This window comes from Poecilia latipinna, unplaced genomic scaffold (assembly GCF_001443285.1).
Source record: "Poecilia latipinna isolate Pla-1442-1.1 unplaced genomic scaffold, P_latipinna-1.0 Scaffold746, whole genome shotgun sequence".
Taxonomy (NCBI): Eukaryota; Metazoa; Chordata; class Actinopteri; order Cyprinodontiformes; family Poeciliidae; genus Poecilia; species Poecilia latipinna.
Genome location: NW_015113362.1, coordinates 230,048 through 252,793, shown reverse-complemented (window position 1 = coordinate 252,793; position 22,746 = coordinate 230,048). Strand labels below are relative to the sequence as shown.

At 39.5% G+C, this 22,746-nt stretch overlaps 1 protein-coding gene and 1 long non-coding RNA gene across 2 annotated transcripts in view; one reads left to right on the top strand and one right to left on the bottom strand.

Annotated features, from left to right (window-relative positions):
- fzd4 (frizzled class receptor 4) overlaps positions 1-5,060 on the bottom strand; it is an 11,910-nt gene extending 6,850 nt beyond the window's left edge. Inside the window, exons 1-2 of the mRNA XM_015045828.1 lie at positions 4,201-5,060; positions 948-1,085 (exon numbers count right to left, since the gene is read on the bottom strand). Coding sequence (XP_014901314.1) covers positions 948-1,085; positions 4,201-4,458 — 396 coding nt within the window. The 5' untranslated portion in view covers positions 4,459-5,060. The remainder of the gene's footprint in view (positions 1-947; positions 1,086-4,200) is intronic.
- LOC106955565 (uncharacterized) overlaps positions 4,456-22,746 on the top strand; it is a 28,497-nt gene continuing 10,206 nt past the window's right edge. The window contains exon 1 of the long non-coding RNA XR_001426604.1: positions 4,456-4,535. This is a non-coding gene — a long non-coding RNA (uncharacterized LOC106955565). The remainder of the gene's footprint in view (positions 4,536-22,746) is intronic.

Below are 22,746 nucleotides of genomic sequence, written 5' to 3'. Positions count from 1 at the left end.
GTGGGGGGGGTTTTTAAGGTGGGAAGGGGGGGCGTTTAAACCCCCGCAAAAAAATAAAAAAAAAAAAAAAAAAAAAAAAAAAAAAAAAAACACTGTATCCCACTCACTTTTACAAGGTTATCAGATTAGAAAGTCAATATTAGGTTGAAAAAAAAAAGTAATTGCCAGTGTCATTAATTTTTAACATTAAACAACACATCAGTATAAAAAAAGAAGAGCACTAAGAACTCATGATTTTACCACATTACTAGCTTCTTTTGTCTTTGACATTGTTCACTAGGTGTTATCAATCCTCAACCTAATCTATATTCTATCATAATTTCTCAAAATTTGTCTCTAACCCTCCAATCACTGGGCATCAAGTTCTTTACGACTATTTTTAGTTTGACCCTGAAAAAAATATGCAGAAAGTTTAACTTTGTTGTCAGAATGGTGTTGTCCAACTTCAACCTACTTTGTCAGCCATAAAAACTTTTCTTACAACATTTAGGCAACAAGAGACATTTTTATGTGAAGACTTTTCAACATTCACCCTTCAGATTTTTATGCTGTGTCGAGTGAGGAATATGTCATCCATTACATTTTTTTCCCCCAATTAACTTTGCAGTAAAGTATACAAAATGTATCTAAGTAGCATGTTTTTTCCCCCCCCAAGAAATCTCCACATTGAGGACATTTTTGAAAAATTTGTTTTTATGGAAAACATCTGCATGTGAAGCCTAGAAGAACGATATTTAAACTGGGGATCTCAGTTGGAAAAAATGATGGCGATACTTCTGCTTGTTTCAACCGGCTGGTGTTAAGCTCATCATGGGAAATTGTTGTAAGAGAAAAAGCAGTCAGCTGTAACAGCATCTATGAAACCCCGAAAACTTGTTCCCCCCCCCCCTGTTTCTTTTTTTCTAATTAAAAAATATGCATGCTTTCCTCATGACAATGCGACTCACCTCAGGCCAAATGAAGCCAAACTCATGAAGAACAGGGAGGCATTTTCTCTTGACGGACAAACACATGCTCTTACACGGCCCGATGGGGATGGGAACCTTGTCTGTGCACATGGGCACATAAACTGAGCAAAGGAAGAACTAGAAGTAAAGAAAAAGAAAAAGTTATTTGTTTAACATCTTATCTGCATGGGTTGCAAGGTTCTAAAAAAACCCCCCCAAAAAAACACATTATTGCCTTGTTTGGCAAATCACAGCAAAATAAAGTAGCAGAGGTTTAAAAATATGTTAGAAAAGGTTCTACTAGAAAGATGACACTGATTTAACATGACTAAATCAGAAAGATACACTAAAAACAGCTTTAATGCTTGGTTTGGTTAGTTAAATTAATCCATGAGGTAGCAAGTAAAATATGTTGCAGGGCTCAGTCTGTTTATATTGCCTGAATAAGAAGCAGAGGCTGGCAACACCCTGCTCTCCCACATGGCTCTTTCATCAAATTGCATTTGCTTCTTGCTTTCACCTCAATTTTCTGAACCATTCAAACACCCTTTATAGTGGTAGAATCTCTATTTTTAAAGAAACCCCATTACCTACCCCAGCAATGTGGTTTGAGGTAAATCTATTGCAGCTTCTTAAGAAAAAAAAAAAAAAAAAAAAAAAAAAAGAGGATCACCCAATAACACCAACTTTAAAATAGATCCTTAAGATATGCTTATGAAGACACAAAGCTGCCAGATTCGACTGTGGAGATAGTGATGCAAAAGAAGAGTAACTCTGGTGTCTCAGAAGTCAGACATTTTAAGCGATTTCACGCCTCTACTGTGAACGCTCCTGCCAGCCAGAGTGTAAAATTGGACTATGGTCATGAAATGAAAATTTATAGAATACCAGAGTATGCTTCACTCAGCTCCCCTGAACTGAAGGTAATAAACAAGCACCTCCAGGCATTTGGCAAATTGATGAAGCGAAATGAAATTTTGCTGCTGAATTTTTTTAGATTACAAATCTCCCAAAAACATCTTTAAGTCTTGACGCCAGGAAAAAGTTATTTGTAAGTACCCCCTCCAAAAAACACAAAACAAACAGAAAAAAACCCAACAAAAAATAAATAAAAAAGGTGTTTCAGATGTAAAAATATGTAAAACGAGATGCGTTGTAAAAATCCTAGTATGACTCAAATACCTAATTTGGTAGCGTTTTGTGATCTGTAATAGCCTCTAATTTATAAGCTGAGCAGAATTTGAATTCCTCTTATACGTTTTCAATAAAATGTCATAATTGTGAACAACTCTGTATGCAGACTCAATTCAATTGCAAAAAATGTGCACAACTGTCTGTAAGTATAAGCTTACAGACAATTGGAGATCCTTCCCACAGTGGGCTATGCATGCTCAACCGGTGACAGTAATGTAACACTTTCTGGGTGTTTTCCACAGACCGTCTGTAACCCGAGTGCTGCCACGTTAATGCTAAAAGCTGCTCGGGTTACCAGTCAGGAAGCCTCCCATTAGAGCAAATGCTAGGCGATACGGTTTCTCTCCACCCTCCCCTCTTCCTCAGTCTTTGGGTGGTGGTGGTATCTGTGTTCATCTCTCTCTGTGTGTGTGTGTGTGTGTGTGTGTGTGAAAGAGAGAGGGAGTGCGTGGGTGTGTGTGTGTCAGCTAAACTTACAGGACAATTTACAACTGGAGGAGGACAGGTTGATTTTATGGTGCAGTTGCTTCTCGTTCATGCATCTTGAGGCTCTGCATTATTGCAGCAGTTCCAGATGCGTTTTGCAGGTAATCTCACGTGGCAGCAGATACAAATAATTTACTGCAAAACCTAAGAAAGGGGTTCATATTTAAGTCTAGATGTGCTCGCTTTGGCAGGAGAGAGGCAGGGAAAGTTTTCACCCTGCTATACATCAGGCATGTGAGCCTGACTGATTTCAAGGTATGACATTTTCCTTCATAACTGTTCCTTTGGGTTATTGTCCACTTTAACACTATTCCAAAGGAAGGGCCAGAATGACTTCAGTTTTCTCCAAAGCCATGGAGCTCAGAGTAACAAAACACTGCCCCTCCCACACCTGTTTCTGTGCAATACTGGTCTGATGTCTGAAAAAAAAATGACTCTTATGAGAAAAAAAAAATAATTAGCAAAAAGAAACAAACTAAATGGACAATACTATCACTTTTTAAATCCTGGTTTAAAACTACACTTCGCAATTTCAGCGAACAAATGACGGTATACATTTCTGTGCTAAACGTGGCATTTTTGCTCAAGCTTATCATTAGAAATAAACTGATCACCCTTTCCATGACCAATACCAAATTCTGGGGTTTTTGCGGATTGATGTTCTGCTTCTGATTTTAGGCATTTTTCTTTTCTACGAACTGTGACACATAAAGGAGAAAAACATGCTGGAATTCATTGATTGAGGGGTTTGAACCCAACTGAACTAGAAGATAAGATATTCCCTTGTCAGACTTTTCAAAGAGTAAACGTTTATTTTAAAAGCACAGCAAAGGTTTGTTTATGTGTTTATACAGTGAAAATGAAATGACGTTGTTGGTTTTACACGTTGATCTGGTTTTAATTTAAAAAACAAACAAACAAAAAAAACTATAATCAAGCTGATTGTGCATCCAAAAAAAAAACAAAAAACAAAAAAAACCAAACAAACCTATAAATCAATCCTTAATTTTTCCCCAATTTGAGAGATGAATTATGGGCCCAGACTATTTTTTGCCTGCATGGTGCATGAGTCAAACAAGCAGCATTTGTCTTAAGACACTAAGGGCACCATTGTTAACAAGAAGACTGTACAGTATATAAGTGAAGATCCAGCTGCTGCTGTGAGGGCCATGGATGAACTCAGAATGTCAACAGACAGTGGGGGCATTTTCAGCGAAGTTAACATGACAGTTCGGCGAAGAAAAAAGAAATTGGAGGGAGAGAATCAGCGGAAGAGACCCTTCCACTTAGTTTAACTGCCTGGGAATCAACCTATAACATGCTGATTATTTCTGGCACCATCAGTCTGAGCCGCTCACAGAACAGGCAGTTATTGCAAGTGGTCTGGCTCCCTGTCATGTGCTCTGGGACCACACTGTTTCCCTTTGCGTACACACAAATATAGCACACTTTCAGCAGGAGCCAGGCTTTTTTAAGAGCCAGGGCGGCTGCTCCAAAGTTTGAGCATGGTTCCCATTCCGTGCTCCGCTTTATCTCACTCTAACTAATACGTTATCGCGCTTGGTTCCCGTACCTTGAGCTGACTGGAGCAGCCGTACTGTATGAGCGGCGTGAACGTGGTCAGCTGCAGCTCGGCGTCGGACTGCAGCACGTTGCCCACCAGGTTGGGCATCTTGGTGACGTTGTAGCCCAGACCCTGGCACATGCTGATCCGGATTGGGTCACAGGTCATCTCCTCCTCGTCGTCGCCGAACGCATCAATGGCCAAGAAGAGCGGACAGACCAAGAGGAGCGCGAGCGACACCATCATCATCCTCATTGTCCCGGGCATGTTGACAAAAACCCCCACCACCACCACCACCAATGCCAGAACCGACCGAGTGAATAATATTATCTCCACAGACTCCGGTAAGGCGGGTCGCCTTGGGCACCGAGGCACATGGGTTTAAGGTTAGTCCGGCAGGAGCGCGGCGCGTGTCGTCCCGTGCGTCTTTTGAGGTTACAACATCCCACTCTGAGCCGTTCTCCGCAGTCAGATATCCAGAAAATATAGTTGGCGAAGCATTGCCAGAGCTACGCCTGGAGGATTTGGTTGGTTTCCCGCAGCTTGAAGATACCTCTACATGTCTGGTATATTCCCGATTTGTTACAGCGATAACTTCTTGTCAGAGAGGAACGCGCTGCAGGTCCTGGTTTGCGCCCACTGCCTTTAAGCGTCCAGTGCTAAACTTTCTTGTGTCTATGAGGGGAGACTGTTTCACCCGTCCGGAGGACACCAGTCCAATCACAGCGCTGGATTTGGGTTTTCCTGACCAACCCACGGCCAGAAAGGCGGGATCTGCAGCCAGCCTCCTCCTATATCCCCAGTCTCTCCTTTCTTTCCCTATTTTGTCTAGTTTGAATGAGCCTGATCTTATTTTTTCATTCCACTCAGTCAGGATCCCACTCCTTAGGGCAGCGGTGCCCAAAGTCGGTCCTCGAGGGCCGGCATCCTGCATGTTTTAGTTCTTTTTCTGCACCTGGATCCAATGATGGCTCATTAGAAGGCCTAAGAAGAACATTGACATGCTGAAAAGGTTGTTACTACCACCAGGGAGAGAACTAAAACGTGCAGGATGCCGGCCCTCGAGAACCGACTTTGGGCACCGCTGCCTTAGGGATACTCAAACCCCATAGCCCCGCCACATGGTTCTTATTTCAGGTAGTGGTTCAAATATTTCACTGAAAGGGAGTGGATGCATCATCAGTTGTCACTGGAAACATGCAAGTCCATCTCAACAATATAAAATATCATTGAAAAGTTTCCCTAATTCACTAAAAAATCTAAACACTTTTAATTGGCAGATTTAATATAGAGTTATTCATCTCACCGGCTTATTTCTAGTCATTAAAATCATTGTGACTTCCTCTTGATAATAGTCCACCGCTTCTCTACAGGGTTTATATGAGGCCAGTTAGCTGGCCAATCAAACACTGTGATATCATGTGCAGTTAGTTGGTTGTATTATCAGAGTGAACAGGTGCCAAGTTCTGCTGGAAAATTAAATCAGGAATCATGAGGTGCTCTGTATTCTCAACATCCCGCCATAGCACTCGAGGACATTGATTTTTAACTGAAATGGAAAATGTATTTTCATCTGACAATATATTACAACAGTATAAACCTTCTCCTTACCCTGGTATGAAGCATTTGATGTCAGTGGTTCAGGAATACCTTAGCATGAAGAATCCAACATTTGCAACTCTTGTCTTGGATACATCTGTGTGTTTTGGCTCCTAATGTACTCACTCTGAGTTGTTTGTACACCTTTTCTATTAACCATACCATACCTCCACTTAACTTTTCATTAAAATGCTTTATACACTGAGCAGGTAATTACATACAACACTGACATTGGACTTTAACGAACTGAAACAATATCACTTCATTTTCAATAAGCTGCTCCATATGTATTTGTTTTAAAATCGCTGAGCTTAGCAGTACTACTCTTCAAACGTACTTGAAATGTAGTGCAGCCATTTTCCCTTCGGTGCAACACCCAGGTCCGTTTAGCAGTTCCAGGACTCGTTCAAAACCCCTCAGTGAGAAATAATGAGATTTGGTTAAGTATAAAACAGGCTTTAATTATCTAATGTTACAAATCATACAAATGCAACAGATAGAGTGACATTCACCGTCCAGCGCTGGGCTCCACTCGTCACACTGCAGGGATGCAACTGAAGCAAAGATTGCAGTACGGGGTCTGCTTTCATCTTCTCCTCATTCTGCGCCCTCTCTAAGGGGTGTTGGCCTGTTTAATCAGTTTTTGTTTATGTGTGACTGCCACCAGTCTATATGTTATGGCTATGTAAGCATGCAGCAATGTGCATGTGAGCAGATAAAAGAGACAGAGGAAAGACGCAGAATCATATATCCATAGCAGCACTGTTGGTAAGTCCTAACTGCAGGTATTTTTGGTATCTGAAATCGTACTGCATTTATTTCTCAGCAGGGCATTACATCAGATGACAAAAACATTGTTTTTTCTTGTGGTCATTTATTTTAAACAGTAAAAAAAATATCTGAGCACAGCGATTTTTGTTCAACTTAATATGGTAATTGAGTCAGTAGTTGCATCTTTGGGTGTAAGCAATGCCTCTTTCCCTTTGTTTCCCAGTGGCCCCTAAAAAGCTACATTTTAAAGGACAACAAAGTGCTTTCCTTACTCCTCCCCCTACCAATAGTAAACGATTAGGACACCAAACCCCCTCGGAAATGTAGAGTTTGGACTAAAAATGAGGGGCGAGGAGTAAAGTAAAATTCAGCCGTACTGTCCTCTCTGTCTTCTCCAAAAGGGAAATTATGACGTATCCAGAGCTGTTATTCAAACTGCGCGGTTTAACTATTTTTAGGTTAGCATGCGTTATAGCTATGCCAAAATTTGCAGGATTTTATTTTAAAATTTTAGTCCCTAATTGTCCTTTTGGGCAGTCTGGAAGCTCACCACAGGCTCCACTCCCCCTCTCCAATAGGCCCATCAGCTCTAAGTGTTCCTGACATTGTAATTGAAAGTAGGACCTTAAGTGTTGCTGAAGCATTGGAAGTCTGCTTTGCATTGCAATGAATGCACATACGGGACAGGTTTTGTTTGGTTGTGGCAACCTGGGAGAAGGCCTCTCTTTTTTTTTTTTTTTTTCTTTTTTTTTTTACAGCATGAAACTTGCATTGAAGAGTGTTGTTTTGGCTTTTCAGTGTCGTAAGTGGACTTGGATGAGAAAATGCTCGGGGCATTTTGTAAAGCTGGAGAGGCTGAAGGGGACTTGATTTGTGCTTTTTCTCCTAGTGTTTTGTACAGTTTAGAAAATCTAAAAGAATGTGGTAGACTGAATGAAATTGAACTTGAGAACTCAGCAGATTTTAAAATGCTCTCAATACCTGAGTTTCAAATGAGGTAGACTGGAGACGTGAAGTAATACAGTCATTATTTCACTCTGCCTCTGCAGGCTATTTAAAAAGGAACATTTAACACCATTAAAGTGAAGTTAATTTAAAAGGTTACACAAAGTTAATGAGTTACTTGTAGCAGATACCTGTCTTGGTTTCTTCATTTAGTTTAAACAGGTTAGCTGGTTATAGGGGGTGAAGCTAATGGTTAATCCAACTGAGGCAGGGTCAAAGCAGACTGCTGCCATCTTTAAACAACAACAACCTTAAAATATCTTCCCATGATCTTTCGGAGTGAAAGAGTGAACATGTTATGATTTCCAGTCAAAGTAACAGTTTGTTATAAAGCTTAAGCAACAAGAATTTTTTTTTTTTTTTTTGCATTTTTGCAGTTTTCTGGAAGTCTGTTCTAGATTAGAACTACTTCTACTACTTGTGTTCGATTTTCCTAGTTTTAGTGAGAGTACAGTTAATGCATTACATTGTGATGTTTAGACAAACCCAGATTGGGTTGATTGATTGATTATTGATTGGCAGCAGCAAAGGCTTCTCCACACCTCCACCCCATCATGTCATCTTTCAGCATACACATACTTGCATACAGTCCCTTCGCTCTGCCCCGCCCTCCCTTGGCTCTTCTGTTGAACCCGAGGTCGAGACCTGAAGTAATTAGCGCGTAGCTGAGACAATGGAGTATGTTTTTGAGCTGATGGCTATCAGATGAGAGGTGTGTGTGTGTGTGTGTGTGTGTGTGTGTGTGTGTGTGTGTGCACATGCAGACCAAGGGGGAAGGTCAGTAGACGGTTAAGATTTAAGTTGTTGCTTTTTAGATAAGAATAAAGGCTATAAGTTTCTGTTGTATTTATCAGCTGCTGGCACACTCTGTTCTCCCCTGTTTATTTCAACAGTAGTGTGAATGGCCTAGTAGAACGAAAAAAGTGTTTACACTGACAGAGAAACACTCATCACACTGAGCAGATAATGACCACAGCTGATGTTTGAGCCATAAAACCGCTGGGATAATAAACACAGAAAGCAACAGGCTGTTTGGATTTAGGTCTTTATTCCTGAGCTGACAAGAAAAGAAGATAAAGTTATCAGCTTCTAAATTAGCTTGCAGGTTCATAATGGCGGCAAACTGATGAACAGCAACAAGGTAAATCATTTGAAAGCCTCGCCCAATGAACACACTATCTGCTAAAAACCAATGATATACACAGAAGCTTGTCTTCAAAAGCATTGAGTTAAATCAAGATTTAATAACTTTTTAATCTTTTGTTTAGCTCAGTTGTGATGGAAGCAGTGCACCTTCCCATTTTCTTGAGTGAATATTGGCATATTTTAAAACAACGTCCAAGAGCTTTTGGGTAAGGTTTTCCAGAATTTGTGGTCCACTATAGTCCCCCTGACAATCACATCCTATAGTTTCAGTACTTAACCTGGGATCTTGTCAGAGCCAGTTCTTAAATGACTCTTTCAGTGCCTCTATACAAATCCTTATCATCTTCATTCAGATCTTTTGTGGAGGATCCCAGAGCAGGTAACCATTATCAACACACCATTATTTATTAACACTGTTCACAAAGTGGTGTTTGTGAACAGTTCACAGTTCTGCTGACAGGCCCATCGCTCTAAGAACTGATTTAAACTTGACATATTCAAACTTTGTGCAACTCTGACTTTTTATTTATGCTGGTGTTTAGTGTTTTGTTTGGGGTTTGTTGTGTTAAATTATGCATATCGAAAACAAAACAAACTGGATTTTACACACAGGAATCGATATTTTGATGAGACGGTGGAAGAATTTATCCATACATTTCTTCAAATACCTTTAAAAAAAACACAAAAAAAAACCTAGTGCTAGTCCTGGAAGCACAAGGGTATCTAATGAGTCACAGTTTCTGCTGTCGAATGAGATAAAGAAACATTTAATGTCCCCCCATTTGACTAGATTTGTTTGAACAGAAAAACACCTGAAAAGCTTAAGCTAACCATATGACACAAACATGAGTACTAGATGAGAAACGCAGCTTAATAAATCACAGTAAACACAATATGTGCCTTTTAATTAGCCACTTATCTGCTCCTTTTATATCTCTTTGCGGCTACAGATGTATAAATATGAATAAATCTGTCATGCGGCACGACATTTTGAAGTGAAATATACGTATGACTATTCATGATGAATTATTTTTAGCACTTTAATGCGGGGCATTTTTTGTCCAGCTTACTTCAGCGTGCAAACCACTTTATGCCCAAACCAGCAATCAGAAGTAAGGAAATGAGGCTGCCAATATTGAGTTAGCCCAGGCATAAAGTAAACATTTACACAGCGTAGTTATTTGATATTGACTCCATGGAAAGAGTGTGCAAGCTGCAGAGGTTGGACCTGCATGGCTGTGTTCTATTTTATTTTATTTTATTTTTTTCAACTTATAATTTTACCAAAAATGACATATTTTATATTCTGATACATGCAGCCCAGTGCCTGGGTTTTGCAAGTGACTGTTTTGCAGTACAGTTTATAGCTTATTTTCACTGCTGTAGGCCAGAAAATGTCAGAGCTTTCCAATTATCTATGCGGCACAGTTTTCAAACACAGAGTTCATGTGATTTCTTGGCATGGTGCTGGCAACAGAAAGAACTCATTGGGGTGGTTTCCATTCCAAATTACCCTCTCCTGCTAACATTTTGATGGTTTAATGCTTGTGAGCACTGCTTTTAGAGAAACCTGTGCTCTGCTTGGCCTCAGACCTAAACTGCCCAGGATGATCTGCACAATTGCAACCTCCACATGTATGAAATTATAGATAAAAACCCATTAACAGTGGAAATAACAGAATGGCAAACAACCCACAGGACATAGTTGACTAAGCAGTCAAAACAATGACATATGCATTGAACATTAGTCAACCAGAAATCATAATTAGTTTATATTTTTTGTCACTAAATTCTTATGATTTTTCTTAAAGACATATTGTATGTGGTGTTTTTTTTTTTGTTTTTTTTTTACAAGCTGACATAATTTCTTGCGGTATTAATGAGATGTCGGTGACATCCTTAAGTCAAAATGAACAAAGATCACATGACCACACTGTTTATGTGGAAACCTGGTTTTAATAAGAAGCAACCTTTAACAGCGACCTTTCACGCTGTAGAAATGGTGACATTTACCCCCATTAATCATTAAACAGCCTTTTTTTCTCATAGTTCTCAAGTGAACTCATAGCAAATCCAGCTGAAAATGTAACAGAATAAATACTCAAACATGTGGCCATGCAGGCAGATGCCCAGGGCGGCATTAGGAATCGAGAGGTGATTTAATCCCACAATACTTGAGTACACCAAAAACATTGAAGGTTAACTTTAATGTTTTATGCCTGGAAATTCAACAGATATTGTCAACCCTGACAGTGGTTACAAGAGTTTTGTGCCCATATTACTTGCTTGGTTTTCACTGTTAGGGCATTTACTTTGAAACATTGACACAACGCACATGAAAAAAACATTTTAAGGGTTTTTTTTTTTTTAAGGTATGGCTTTAAAAACCCAAGCCATGCAGCCGTGACAGAGAAAAAATGTCCCCACACAATCCTTCAAAACAAGTCTGACTTGCTCAGTCAGCTTTTACAAGTTCCCATTGTCAAGAGAGTTATGTACATTTAACAGAGTTTATTTACAGAGTTCGACTTGCCTCTGACGTCACTATGAGCTAGCCATGGCGTCTCTTGTTACAACTGTTTTCAGCTGATCATTATACTTTTCCAAATAATAATAAATACTGTGACACCAATAACGCAATTAAAAACGTGTGTGTTGTGTTGCTTTTTTTGTTTGTTTGTAAAACACATTGAATTAATGAGCACTAGCAACTTCTTTTGCAAGATCTTTAGTAATTAGTTTGTTTTTTTTTCTTGGTATTTTAACACACAATCAAGTTCTTTGTGGTCATTTTTATGACATTGATTTAGCCCTCCTACGGTTTTAAGAGACGGGGTCATTTAGACTCCACGAGTTTCTTACTCTGTGCACGGTCTGGCAGGGTCACACTGACCCCGTGTGTGATTTTAAGAGATATGTTTTTGTGTGTGGTCTCGGAGATTGACAGTCTGACGGAAAATGTTCAGTTTTTTTTTTAAAGGATAATGACATAGTGTAATCTGTAGCTTAATGTTTGACAGATTACTGTCAATCTGATTTTGGACCAAATGTCTTTTATATTGTCCTGACATGTTTTTTTTTTTTTTTTGGGTTTGTTTCTTTTTTACTAACTGACATAGGAGAGCCATCACTGCATGTGAACTCCTTTTTTTTAATGAAAAATAATCAGTGGGTTACTACGGCCTTGCTTAGGCAAACTTGTTCTTGCTGGGATAATTTTAACCATTCTAATCTTTCAGCTTGGCAAGAAAAGTGAAAGGCCGGGTTCTAATGACACACATACACGCACACACACTTCCAGAGACACAAGTGTGTATCCGTCACCAGATAGCATCTTATGGCTTCGTGCCCAATCCCCTATCCTTGAAGTGTAGGTATTAATAGGCCTGCCAATTCCTTGGAATGGCGTGAGTATGCATAACTGCGAATGCTGTGCATACGCCACTGTGTTACCGATGTCTGAAGGCTTAACTTGACTGAATTTGGTATTTTAAAAGTGCAGGTAGGAAATAGGTTTTGAGAAACTGCACAATTCACAAATTGTTAGGTTCCGTGTTTCTGTGTGTTTATTTTTGAGTTTCTCTGTGTTCAGTCCTGTGTTCCTGTGAGTCTCTGTCCTGTCCTCCCCGTTGATTGCTCCCCAGGTGTGTCTACTAACCTGATTGCCCTCCCTGTGTATTTAAACCCACCTGTGTCTGTGTTCTTCGTCGGGTCCTTGTCTAAGTTTGTCTACTGCCGTCGTGTTGTAGTTTGTCACTCGCCAGTTGAACTGTAAAGTCCTGGTTTGTGCTTGCTCCCGTCGAGTCTGATGAATCAGTTGCTACCGGTACTTAGCTGTGTGCTAGTCTCTGCCGTGCTGCCTGTATGGACTGTGGAGCTTTATTTTCACCATTAAATTCATCATCATCACCATAACCTGGGTCTCAGCGTTCTCTCCTCACCACTTCAACCCCCACTCATGACACAAATAGGCGTAAGAAGATGCTTTCATGGAGTTTGTGGAGTGAGAATAATTTGAGTCCAAGTTTATAGGGGTTATTTTTTCCTTACGCTGGGGTCACATTACGGCTCAGTAGAGCCCATATAGAAATACAAGCAACCACAGTCTCTTTGTGCATCTGCTATCCATCACATTATAATCTCTGACTCTATCTCTTACCATTTCTTTGTCACTCAGTGAAAATGAAAGCTGCTTCCAGCTTTCATTTTTAAGCTGCTCCATCTTGTTTTTCCCTACTGCGTTCTAATCATGCTTTCCCAAAAAGGGTGCAGAAAGGTAAATCTGTTTAAAACAGGGTTTATAAATCTAACCTATTAATCTGTGCCAAAGGTTTTTCAAGAGAACTAGCTGAGCACCAGGACTGAAGGGTAGTGAGTTGAGACTGTTATCTCACAGCAAGAGGATTATGAGTGTGTACATCACATGTTCTCCCTGTAAAAGTGCGGTTTCTCGCTGGGTACTCTGGTTTTCTCCTTTCCCCTCCATGGTTTCTTGGGTACAGAGAGGGACAGATCCAGGATGTAGTGAACCTCCTGCCACCCAGATGCCAGCCTACCTTCCCTCTGGAACAGTACAAGGATTATTTGAGTATAAAACATGGAATGCATAAATGGATCATCCTGTCCTGGTTTGGTACTAGAACTGCTTTCATGGAAAGCAAAACAAAATGTAGGGAGTCTTGTTAAAATACCAGGTGATCCGACACAAGTGAAACACCATTGTACCTGCTGTGATAATCTGAGGTCTACACATCTATGAGTTAATTTTCAATGTATGATATTAGTCTCAACAGCAGAAACAGGGAAAGGGTTGGTATTTCAGAAACGTCTCAAGCTTACTGCAACATAACGAATTAACCAGTTATCAGCCATCATCAGTTTTTGTTCTGGGGTATGTTGTATTTCAAGATGATCCAGTTGTATTTCTGCCTTTGCCCACAATCTCTGTTTGCCATCTTCTCTAGGCTTTAAAACACCTTATGTTTGTTTTGAAAGTGAAAATCTAAAGCAAGCACCAATCCTGTGCAACTGAGGAAGGTTTTGTTTAAAATTATGTACAAAGTGCACCAAGTGAACCTGTTCACTACATCCTAACAGGCACGGGAGGCGCTCAGCTTTCATTCATTTCATTTCATTCATTTCCTATGTCATTTCTGTGATATGATGCGACATTGCTCCTCCAGCCTAGCAACCAGTGAAATTTATGCATGCGAACTTTCGAGCTCGTTCACATAGACGTGCACACGCATGTCAGCAGTGTGACACAGGAAAGTTGAAAAATATTCAACTTTTGCTGCTTTCACTATTGCTATTGTTGGATCGACCCCAAGAACGGGAAGCCTTCGATTTTCTCTGCCATTCGTCATTCCTCATGTGTTCAGATCATTAGAAAATATCCTGCGTAAAACACTACAGATGCTTATTCCATTTAGGATTTGTGTGTGCTGCATAAAATAGGTTTTGGATTAAATTAATGACATTGCTTAGGTATATGTTCTTGTACTTTTTGTTCAAAACCAAATTAATAGATAACAAATCAACATGTCTTCTGGTTGATAACAGAATAATGCTGCTTAAAGCTTTCTCTTGAGAGTGCCTCGGTAAATGATGACAGCACGGACCTCTGTCTCCATCTTTCTTTACTCTTTTTTTCTTTACACTAAATACTCAATAATCAACCAAACAGCGCGTCTCACAACTGATCTTGAACCATGAGAGAACGTACATCATTTTTCTCAAACATTTTCATATTGGCTTTAGATTAAATAACATTACAATGCATGAGGATGCTTTGCATTGTTTTAATTCTTCCCTCAGGTAATTCTCAAAATATCAAATAAATTCTAGCTCTGTCTTCCAGATCTATCACGTAGATCAGTCCTGTCCATGCAAGTGGCATTTTACTACTTTTTATCTGAGAGTGACTGTCAAAATGCATTATAAAGTTTCTCATTTTTCTGAGAAATCTAAAATGTTGTGGATGTATGACTTTGTGTTCTTGCTCCATTTCTTTTTTTCTGCTTACTCATGCTCTGCATCGGGCTTGCATATCCATAATATACAAGATCGGCACCGGCCACACATAGTGTTTTATAAATATATAAGGCCTACAGAGTGGATTTGTGCCAATGTCCATTCTGTCTTCAGATTCACCAATCATCAAGGCCTGGACAAGAGTAACTTTGTTTGGTCTGATTATCTAGACATTAAATGATTTCAAAATATTTCTATGTCACTTTGTTTATCCGTCTCCTAAAACGTTGTTCCTTCTTCCACTGTGTTACTTTGCAGCAACACGTTTCCATTTTTGGTCAGTCACACTAACAGCTGCCTCAGTGTGACTAAGAAGACCCTACAACTGTGCAATGTTTTGTGTTTCTAATTGGGCCTGTAGCAGGAGTGCTTATATTTGATTCTGCAGTAACGTACTGATGTTTTTACAGATTCAACTGAACCTCCTTTTCTATCCCCCACTGCTTTTGTTAGCAGATTTAAACGCTACCGAAGCTGGGAACCCTTCTCTTTCTCCCTGTCTCTGTTTCTTTCCGTCTACAGAGAGCGATAAAGACAGAGAATACATACAAAATAGACAAGGCTGACATTTTAACCTCAGGCTTTAAATGATGCATTTGAACCATTCGGTGTAGGGGTGGAATGAGGTTTCCACAAAAACCCAAGCTTATATTCACGGTGAATGTTGTCTAATGCACAAAGAGTAAAAAATATACATCTGCAAAACAATTTCCTGTGTCTTTTATGTACCCAGAATGGACTTGTGCCTCGTTTGAACTGTTGAGATGTTGCTGCCCTCACTAATTAAGCTACAGGCTGAGCGTCACATGTTGTTGGTCTTCCTGCTTTACAAGATGAGAAAGAGGGAGGAAATGAACATCCTTCAAATTTTTGACCATAACAGGCTAGTTTTAGTCCGGTTTTGTTTAGCGTCCAGCTCAACTTCTTCAAATCCAGGCTTCAAGGTGTGGTGCCCTGCAACTTTTAGAAGCGTCTCTCATTCATCACACCTGAGTCAAATAATCAGGTCATTAGCAGGACTCAGGAGAATTTGACTGCATGCTAAGGAGATGAGTTAGCCATTTTGATTCAAGTGTGTTGGAAAAGGGACACATCTAAAAGTAACAGAACACCGGACCTTAGAGACTGGTTACCTTTTGACCTTAGTCTTTTGAAATTGTGTTTGAAAGCCAGATTATGCAAGGAAACCAACCAGTTTCAATGGCCTCTACAAAATCTGATAGGAGTCGTCCAACCAGAATCAAATGACTCGTACAGCTCTGAATCAAATAACGAGTCGTTCATTTGATTCGTAGCTTCTTCACAACTTGTTAAATAAAATATAATGTAAACTGAAAGCCCGTTTCATGCTTGACCATTTAAAATGACATTTTTGCTGAAAGCTAACGGAAAAGTCTCCCAAGACAAATTTTGCTTTCGCATCCCAAAAATCTTTCTTTAATTCACGCATGCATGGTGACCTGTCATTTGCAGGATACCGCTATGCACCAACAAGTGTCCTGTCAATTCATTTAAAATTCTATAAGCCACTTCTCTGAGTAGTAGATTTGGCTCCAGACGCCTCTGTCTGGCATGTTCAGTGACAAGCAACAGAGTGCTGATAGATGGTTCCTGTTCCTGGTTGTAAATCGGCCTCTTGTTGAGAGTTAACCCCTGTAGCCCCCAGAAACGTCTCTAACAGCTAGCAGACTCCTCTATCGCTGCCTAGGGCAGCTGATGAGCTGTTCCCAGAAAACTGATGAGCAGGTGGTATGGCAGTCCGGTTGGGAAGCGGACAAATTTGCTTGCTCCGCAAACCACGTTCCCTTCTTTGCTTTTGTGTGACTGCGTGGGCGAGAATTTGGATCGCAAAAGGCAAAACAGAAAAATAAATTCATCTCTCATCCTGTGAACATCTGCGCCGCCAGCTGAAGCCAGCTTCCTGTTATTACAGTGGCATGTATAATGAATGAAATAAAGATATCTGAGCAGAGTTTTAGTAAAGGTCAGCTATGTAGGCTGATCACTTAGGGAGCTGCTGAATCTTTCTCTGCATTATGACTGTGCTTTGGGTGGTCATTATCCCAATTAATCACTAGTATATGGTGGAAAACCTGCAAACTGACTGAGAGAGCGCACATGCTTGCTTGCTCTCCGAGAATTAGGGAGTAGTTCTCCTCCTTCTGCTGACCTTCTGCATTCACAGCTGTTTCTCCTCTCGGCTGACTGGTGACTGGGACGGGTTTTATTAATGTGCTGTAACTAAGTAACCACATAATATGGATCTCTGTATCCCTGCTCACAGACTGATTTATTTCCCTGCGTGGGTGTGCATGCATTCTCTATTCTCTATCTGATTGTGTATCTAATGTTTGCTTGCAGGTCGTCTTCTATTTAGCAGCAATGACTTGAAATGTGTACAGAGGTAACTAACGTAGCAGCTCCTACAAGTCTTGGGGATCCTGAGTAAAACAAACAAACCAACAAAAAAGCAATAAGTATATCAGATAAGTGCAAAACATTTCCAATTGTTTTGCTGGGAAACATATTTTGGCCGTACTACCCACGGTGGTTTTTACAGCTTACAAAACTTCTGGGAACCTTCATAGCGTGTCTTCCTTCACAATTAAGCTTTCGCATAGCACTCATCATGGCCAAACGTTAGTGACTGTGTAAAATCTGACACAATCGTTTAAAATTTAAACAGATTCCACACTTCCAGTAAGCAATTGTTTCTCAATAGACGAGGATCCAGAACCCTTTTTATGATCCAAAGCGAAGAACAAGAAACTTATTTTTACCAGGCTAATAAAATATATATATAAAAAAGTGTAAATAATAATATTATTAATAATAATGGAAAAATCTTTATTGGCATTGCAGGCATGATCTCTCCTTATTCCAGACCATCTCTTTGCATGTTTCCACTGGTATTTTGATTATTTGTCTTTGGTGATAAGCTCCAAGTACGGTAATCACTCTGAAGTACGACTCCCACCACAGATCCACTTTCATATTCAAGTTGCAACTCTGTCTGCGCTGCCACTCCAAAAACACTAATGTCATGTCCTCTCAGAAGACACACGTTGGCAAAATAAAAAGATTATTTTAAACCTAAATATGTCAGGGGTATAAGTGATTATGGGTTTGATACACTGGTCAGCATATCAATATACATTTATATGCATGACAGGTCGGTGGGTGAGCACTTAGAGACGACGAAATGGAAATGTTTTGCTAACTGCTCTGATAAAAATGCGGAGCGGCTGACATCCAACTCGCAGCTGCGTATTAGGAAAGAATGAAAGAGGAAAGTAAAGAATGATCTACTGTACTTCGAGAGGGGAGCTGGTCTCTGTCCAGACTTCCTTACTGCAAATAGGAGACTCTGCTCCTTCAGTGGGCCAGAAGGAGATTGAATCAATAAGTCGTTATTTATTTTACTGCAAAAGTTATAAAGTGATCAAAGAGTTTCCACGCTGCTTTCCATGTTGTGTGGTCTGCGTGTGCTACTTTCCACTGCAACCCCGCCATCATCTAATTCTCCTAGAGCTTGTTATTCATAGACCTCTGCGCCGACTTCCTTGGCACCTGTCTTTTCCCCGTCTTGTTGCTCAACTCCTTTAAATAGAACTCATGTCTCCAGAGAAGGAGTAAACACTGGCCTTGCCGTGGGAATACAGACAAACACACATGTACACACACAGGGAAGTCTCTATGGTGATACACTTAATATTTCACCATACAGGACATGTCCGTAGCATATCAGGTTGCACGTACAAAGCTTTTACAGCTGCTCGACATTACATACGATTTGGGAAACCATAAAATAAAAGAAGCATAAATAAACGGAGTAAATTGACGTAAAAACCCTCAGACTTGTTTGGTAATGGTAGAAAATTATAAGGGTTTTATTTATTTTGTATATGCCTAGTGCGTACTTATTTTCACAAAGTATTCCATACCATTAAATCTGTACAAATAGCACAAATTATGATGTTGTAGAATCTGTGGTGTGTGGTTTTGAACAATTGGAGTTAAAATTAAATAATTTTCAGCTGTTATCCTTCACGGTTTAAGAAAGTTCCTTTTCTGCAGGCTTAAAGATAGACAAGAGTTTTGTTTTGGAAGTGAACTATAGTGAAGGCACTTGTTAAGATGGCCTTTAAATAGAAATATGTGATTGCGCAGTCATGTATTCCCACTGAAACAAATTAAAAGAATTCAGACTTTAAATTCAGTACATGAATTTAATTGAGAAAACAACAGTAAGGAAAAAAAAATGTAGAAAAAACACAGACACACACATGCATACACACCGGGGCATACATCTAAAAACAAAAACATCTAAAATTTCCTAAAAAAAAAAAAAAAAAGTGTTACTGAAGTATAATTAACTTTTACTTTTTTCATGAGCTTTGTGGTTTTGGATTTTTTTCATGATTTGGATTATTTAGGTCTTTATTTTCTGTTTTGAGTTGCAGTCTTTGATTATGATTATTCTCTGTAGATATTGGCTTCGGCTTTATTTCAAAACCTGCTTTTCATGTTTCCCGTTGTTTCTTAATGTCTTTATAATCTTGCCCAATTCGTATGTTAAGTCATAATCCATTGCTGGTTTACATTTCTCCTGGTTTCTGTGTTTTTCCTTCCTCAGTTCCTTGTCTACTCCAAGCCATTTCCCCTTATTTCCTCAGTTTTACCTCTGCTATTTTTGCACATTCCCTCACAGCTGACAATTATTCTGCTAATTAGATCCATCTGTGTTCATTCCAGTTCTCACACTCCCCCAGTATTTAAATATCTCAGTTTCTATTATTCTCTGCCGGATTCTACTGTTGCACTTACTTTGGTACTGATGCCTTCCTTGTGCCTTTTTTTTGTGTGTAAGTTTCCAAGTATTAAATTCATGATTCCACATTTCATTGTTCGTCTTTCAAAGGTGTGCATTTGCCCTTTGGGTCATCAACAACCTCAAAACATGACAAGTCCATTTTTTGTCTAGAAACCTCAGTTTTCTACATGTCTAGCCAGAAATACAGGATCAATTACCCTTAATGTCAGATTTTTGACAAGAAAGGTCAGATGTAGCTAGTATAGAAAGTAGTGCAAGTTGTAGAAAATTATATGTTAGCAGTTGTAGTTACACTGCTATACAATATCTATTTATTATATACACTATATGCATTAGGCAAGTGATATTTTGACCACATCGTTGCCATATTTTCTAAATCCTGCTCTATAAAGTTGAATGCTTAATGAATTTAAGCATTCAGGTGATGTATATGTGTGTAATGACGGAGGGTATAGCCGAAGGAGTTCAGCACTCTATATCGAAGTGCTCATAATTGTTAGGCATTTTTTCCTGACTCTGAAGAGTCAAAAATGACAAAAGTCTCTCAGAGGGAAACATGACTCTTGAAATCAAGATTTTGGGTGATCACAGAACCATCAAACATTTTGTTGCAAATGTTGAACAGGGTCAGAACCCGTTAGCTTTCAGATTCTTCATATTTATAAGTTCAACCTCCCTGGAGAATCTAAAAGTACAAGATGTTCAGAGCTCAGAGATAATAGCCAAGGAGGTAAGGAAGGCTGAACTCTGACCGCCACTGAACAAGACTCATCAGCTGAAGCACAGAACAGGGCAAGAAATATTTGAAAACTGGTTTTTCAAAGGCTTTTTGTACTGATTAAATGAGAATGAATCTTGGCGGACCAGATGGATGGACAAGTGGGTGGATCAGTAACAGGCACAGAGCTCCACTTTAACTCAGCAAGGTGGAGGTGGTGTATTTGTATTGGGCTAGTAATAATGAAGATGAACTGGTTGGACCTTTTTAGGCTGAAGATTAAAAACTCAAAATGAACTCTCACACCCGTTGCCAGTTTTTAGAGGATACTTTCTTTAAACCCGGTTTCAGGAAGAAGTCGGCATCTCTCAAAGGACGATAATTTTTCTGCAGGTCAAATTCTCCATCACATGCATCCAAGTGCAGAGGTTAAAGATGAAAAACTTGTGGCCTGGCCCCCTTCCTCACCTGACATGAACCCAACTGAGAACTTGTAGGCAGTTCTTAAATGCGGGTTTTCCAGTGAAGGAAAGCAGTCCCCCTCTCTGCACAGTGTCTGGGAGGCTGTGGTTGCTGCCGAATTAAAAAGCTGATTGTTAACACATCAACAAACTGACTCAGTGAATGAAAGGATGGTCATTCCTATTGAAAAGAAAGGTGGCTAAACTGGTGACTGATTTTTCTTGCCTTTTTATGTCAGATGTTTATTGGGAAGCTTTTGGTAAAAGTTTCATTACACAGAGGAATAATGAAAAAGTGAGGTGGGAAAATGTGTTTTTCATGTAGTTGTAGAATAATTCTGCACAATAAAAGTTGCCAAATAATTGTAAACACATTTTCTCACAGGGACACCGAAATCTCGCCTTTACGTTTTCAAACATTCATGTTTGAGGTTTACTGACATTTTGAATAGTCAAGAGAGCACTGTAGTTGATGATAAATAAAGATAACCCTCAAAAGTAAGACTTTCCAAACAAACAAAAAAAAAAATGTCAAGACAGTATAATGAATGCATATAACTTTGTAAATTGGTAGAAAAATATTCTATGCCTAAAATTATTCACAAAATTAAAATTTACTCAAAATTTGAAATACTTCGTAGTTTGTATTGGTATTGCAAACCAATGCAAACTATGAACTTGGGTGCTGGCATCACTCAATGAAACCAGTATTTCAGTTTTTTCTTTTATTCTGCACATGCAGTTTCAGTCTTTGATTGACTGTAGTTCTCCAATGCTGTAAAAAAAAAAACTGGCAGGTATCACAGAGAGACTTGGCAAAACCTTAATAAACAATCAGTGTTAAAGACAAACTGTCGTCACTTGTCAAATTTATTGAGCATAAACATTGGTATGCTCTGTGCGCTTAAACATAAACATAAACATGCTTTTAACATGTTCATGTTAAATGTACAAAAAGTCTGCAAAATATGTTGGGTTTTTTTGTAGTACAAAAAGTCAGACAGAGTCTTTTCCTCAGTTTACTGCTCAGACATACAAAAACCTTTCATTCAATAGTCAAGTTCCTGTTTTCTTGCCGCTCATTCAGAGTTTGTGGACAAGAATAACCTCAAACGAAAACTCATGCATTCGCAAACACATGGGAAAGTACTTTATCTCCAGTATCATTCTCAAACATCATAGTTCTATCTGGTTTTAACACGGAGTGAGGGGTTTACGGTATATTTGTCACCCCACATTTGCGTGAAAGTTTGCCTTGAAAATCCTTCATACAATTGGCTTATTCACGCTTGTTGCTGCAGTGAGAGCCTGCAGAAAGCATTCTCACCATACCAGGTACGTACATGTAGCCAAGTTCTGGCTCAGCGTGTGCGTGTGTGTTCATGTGTCCTGTTTTCTCACAATTGCTAGCCCTCAGACACAATGTATGTGCACACTGATAACACACACACACACACACACACACAAGCAAGGGCTGGAAGACAAATGGACCTTACTTGACACACAGACAGAGATGTGGACAAGCTGCTTTTCCGTTTGAATGCTCAGCCAAACCGCAGGCCACAATTACACTTGTCCCTGTCTGTTTGACTGCACCAGAGATAGCGCTCTGTGTACTCGCCCCGATGCAGAATGACAATGATAGACAGCGGGAACTTGAATTCTGTGTATGCATGCTATCGCTCAGAAAACAAAGCAACTGTTTAACAAACTCTGTTTGGAAATGAGATTTGGCTTATACATGTAGCTTGTAATGGAGAAAACATCGCAGGTGTATAGGACCATTTTTAGATGAAACATAAAACTAATAAAGATTAGTGGAGAAAATGGAGATTAAACTCAAAGTCGCTGTATTTTCCTCCAGCAATAAACGACCAATTGAGGTAATTATGTGGTTTGTGCAAAAAAGAAAAAAAAAATTGTTTCCATGGATTAGTGAGATATTCATTTGTAGGTTTATTGATTACCTACAAATGAACCTGTTCAGT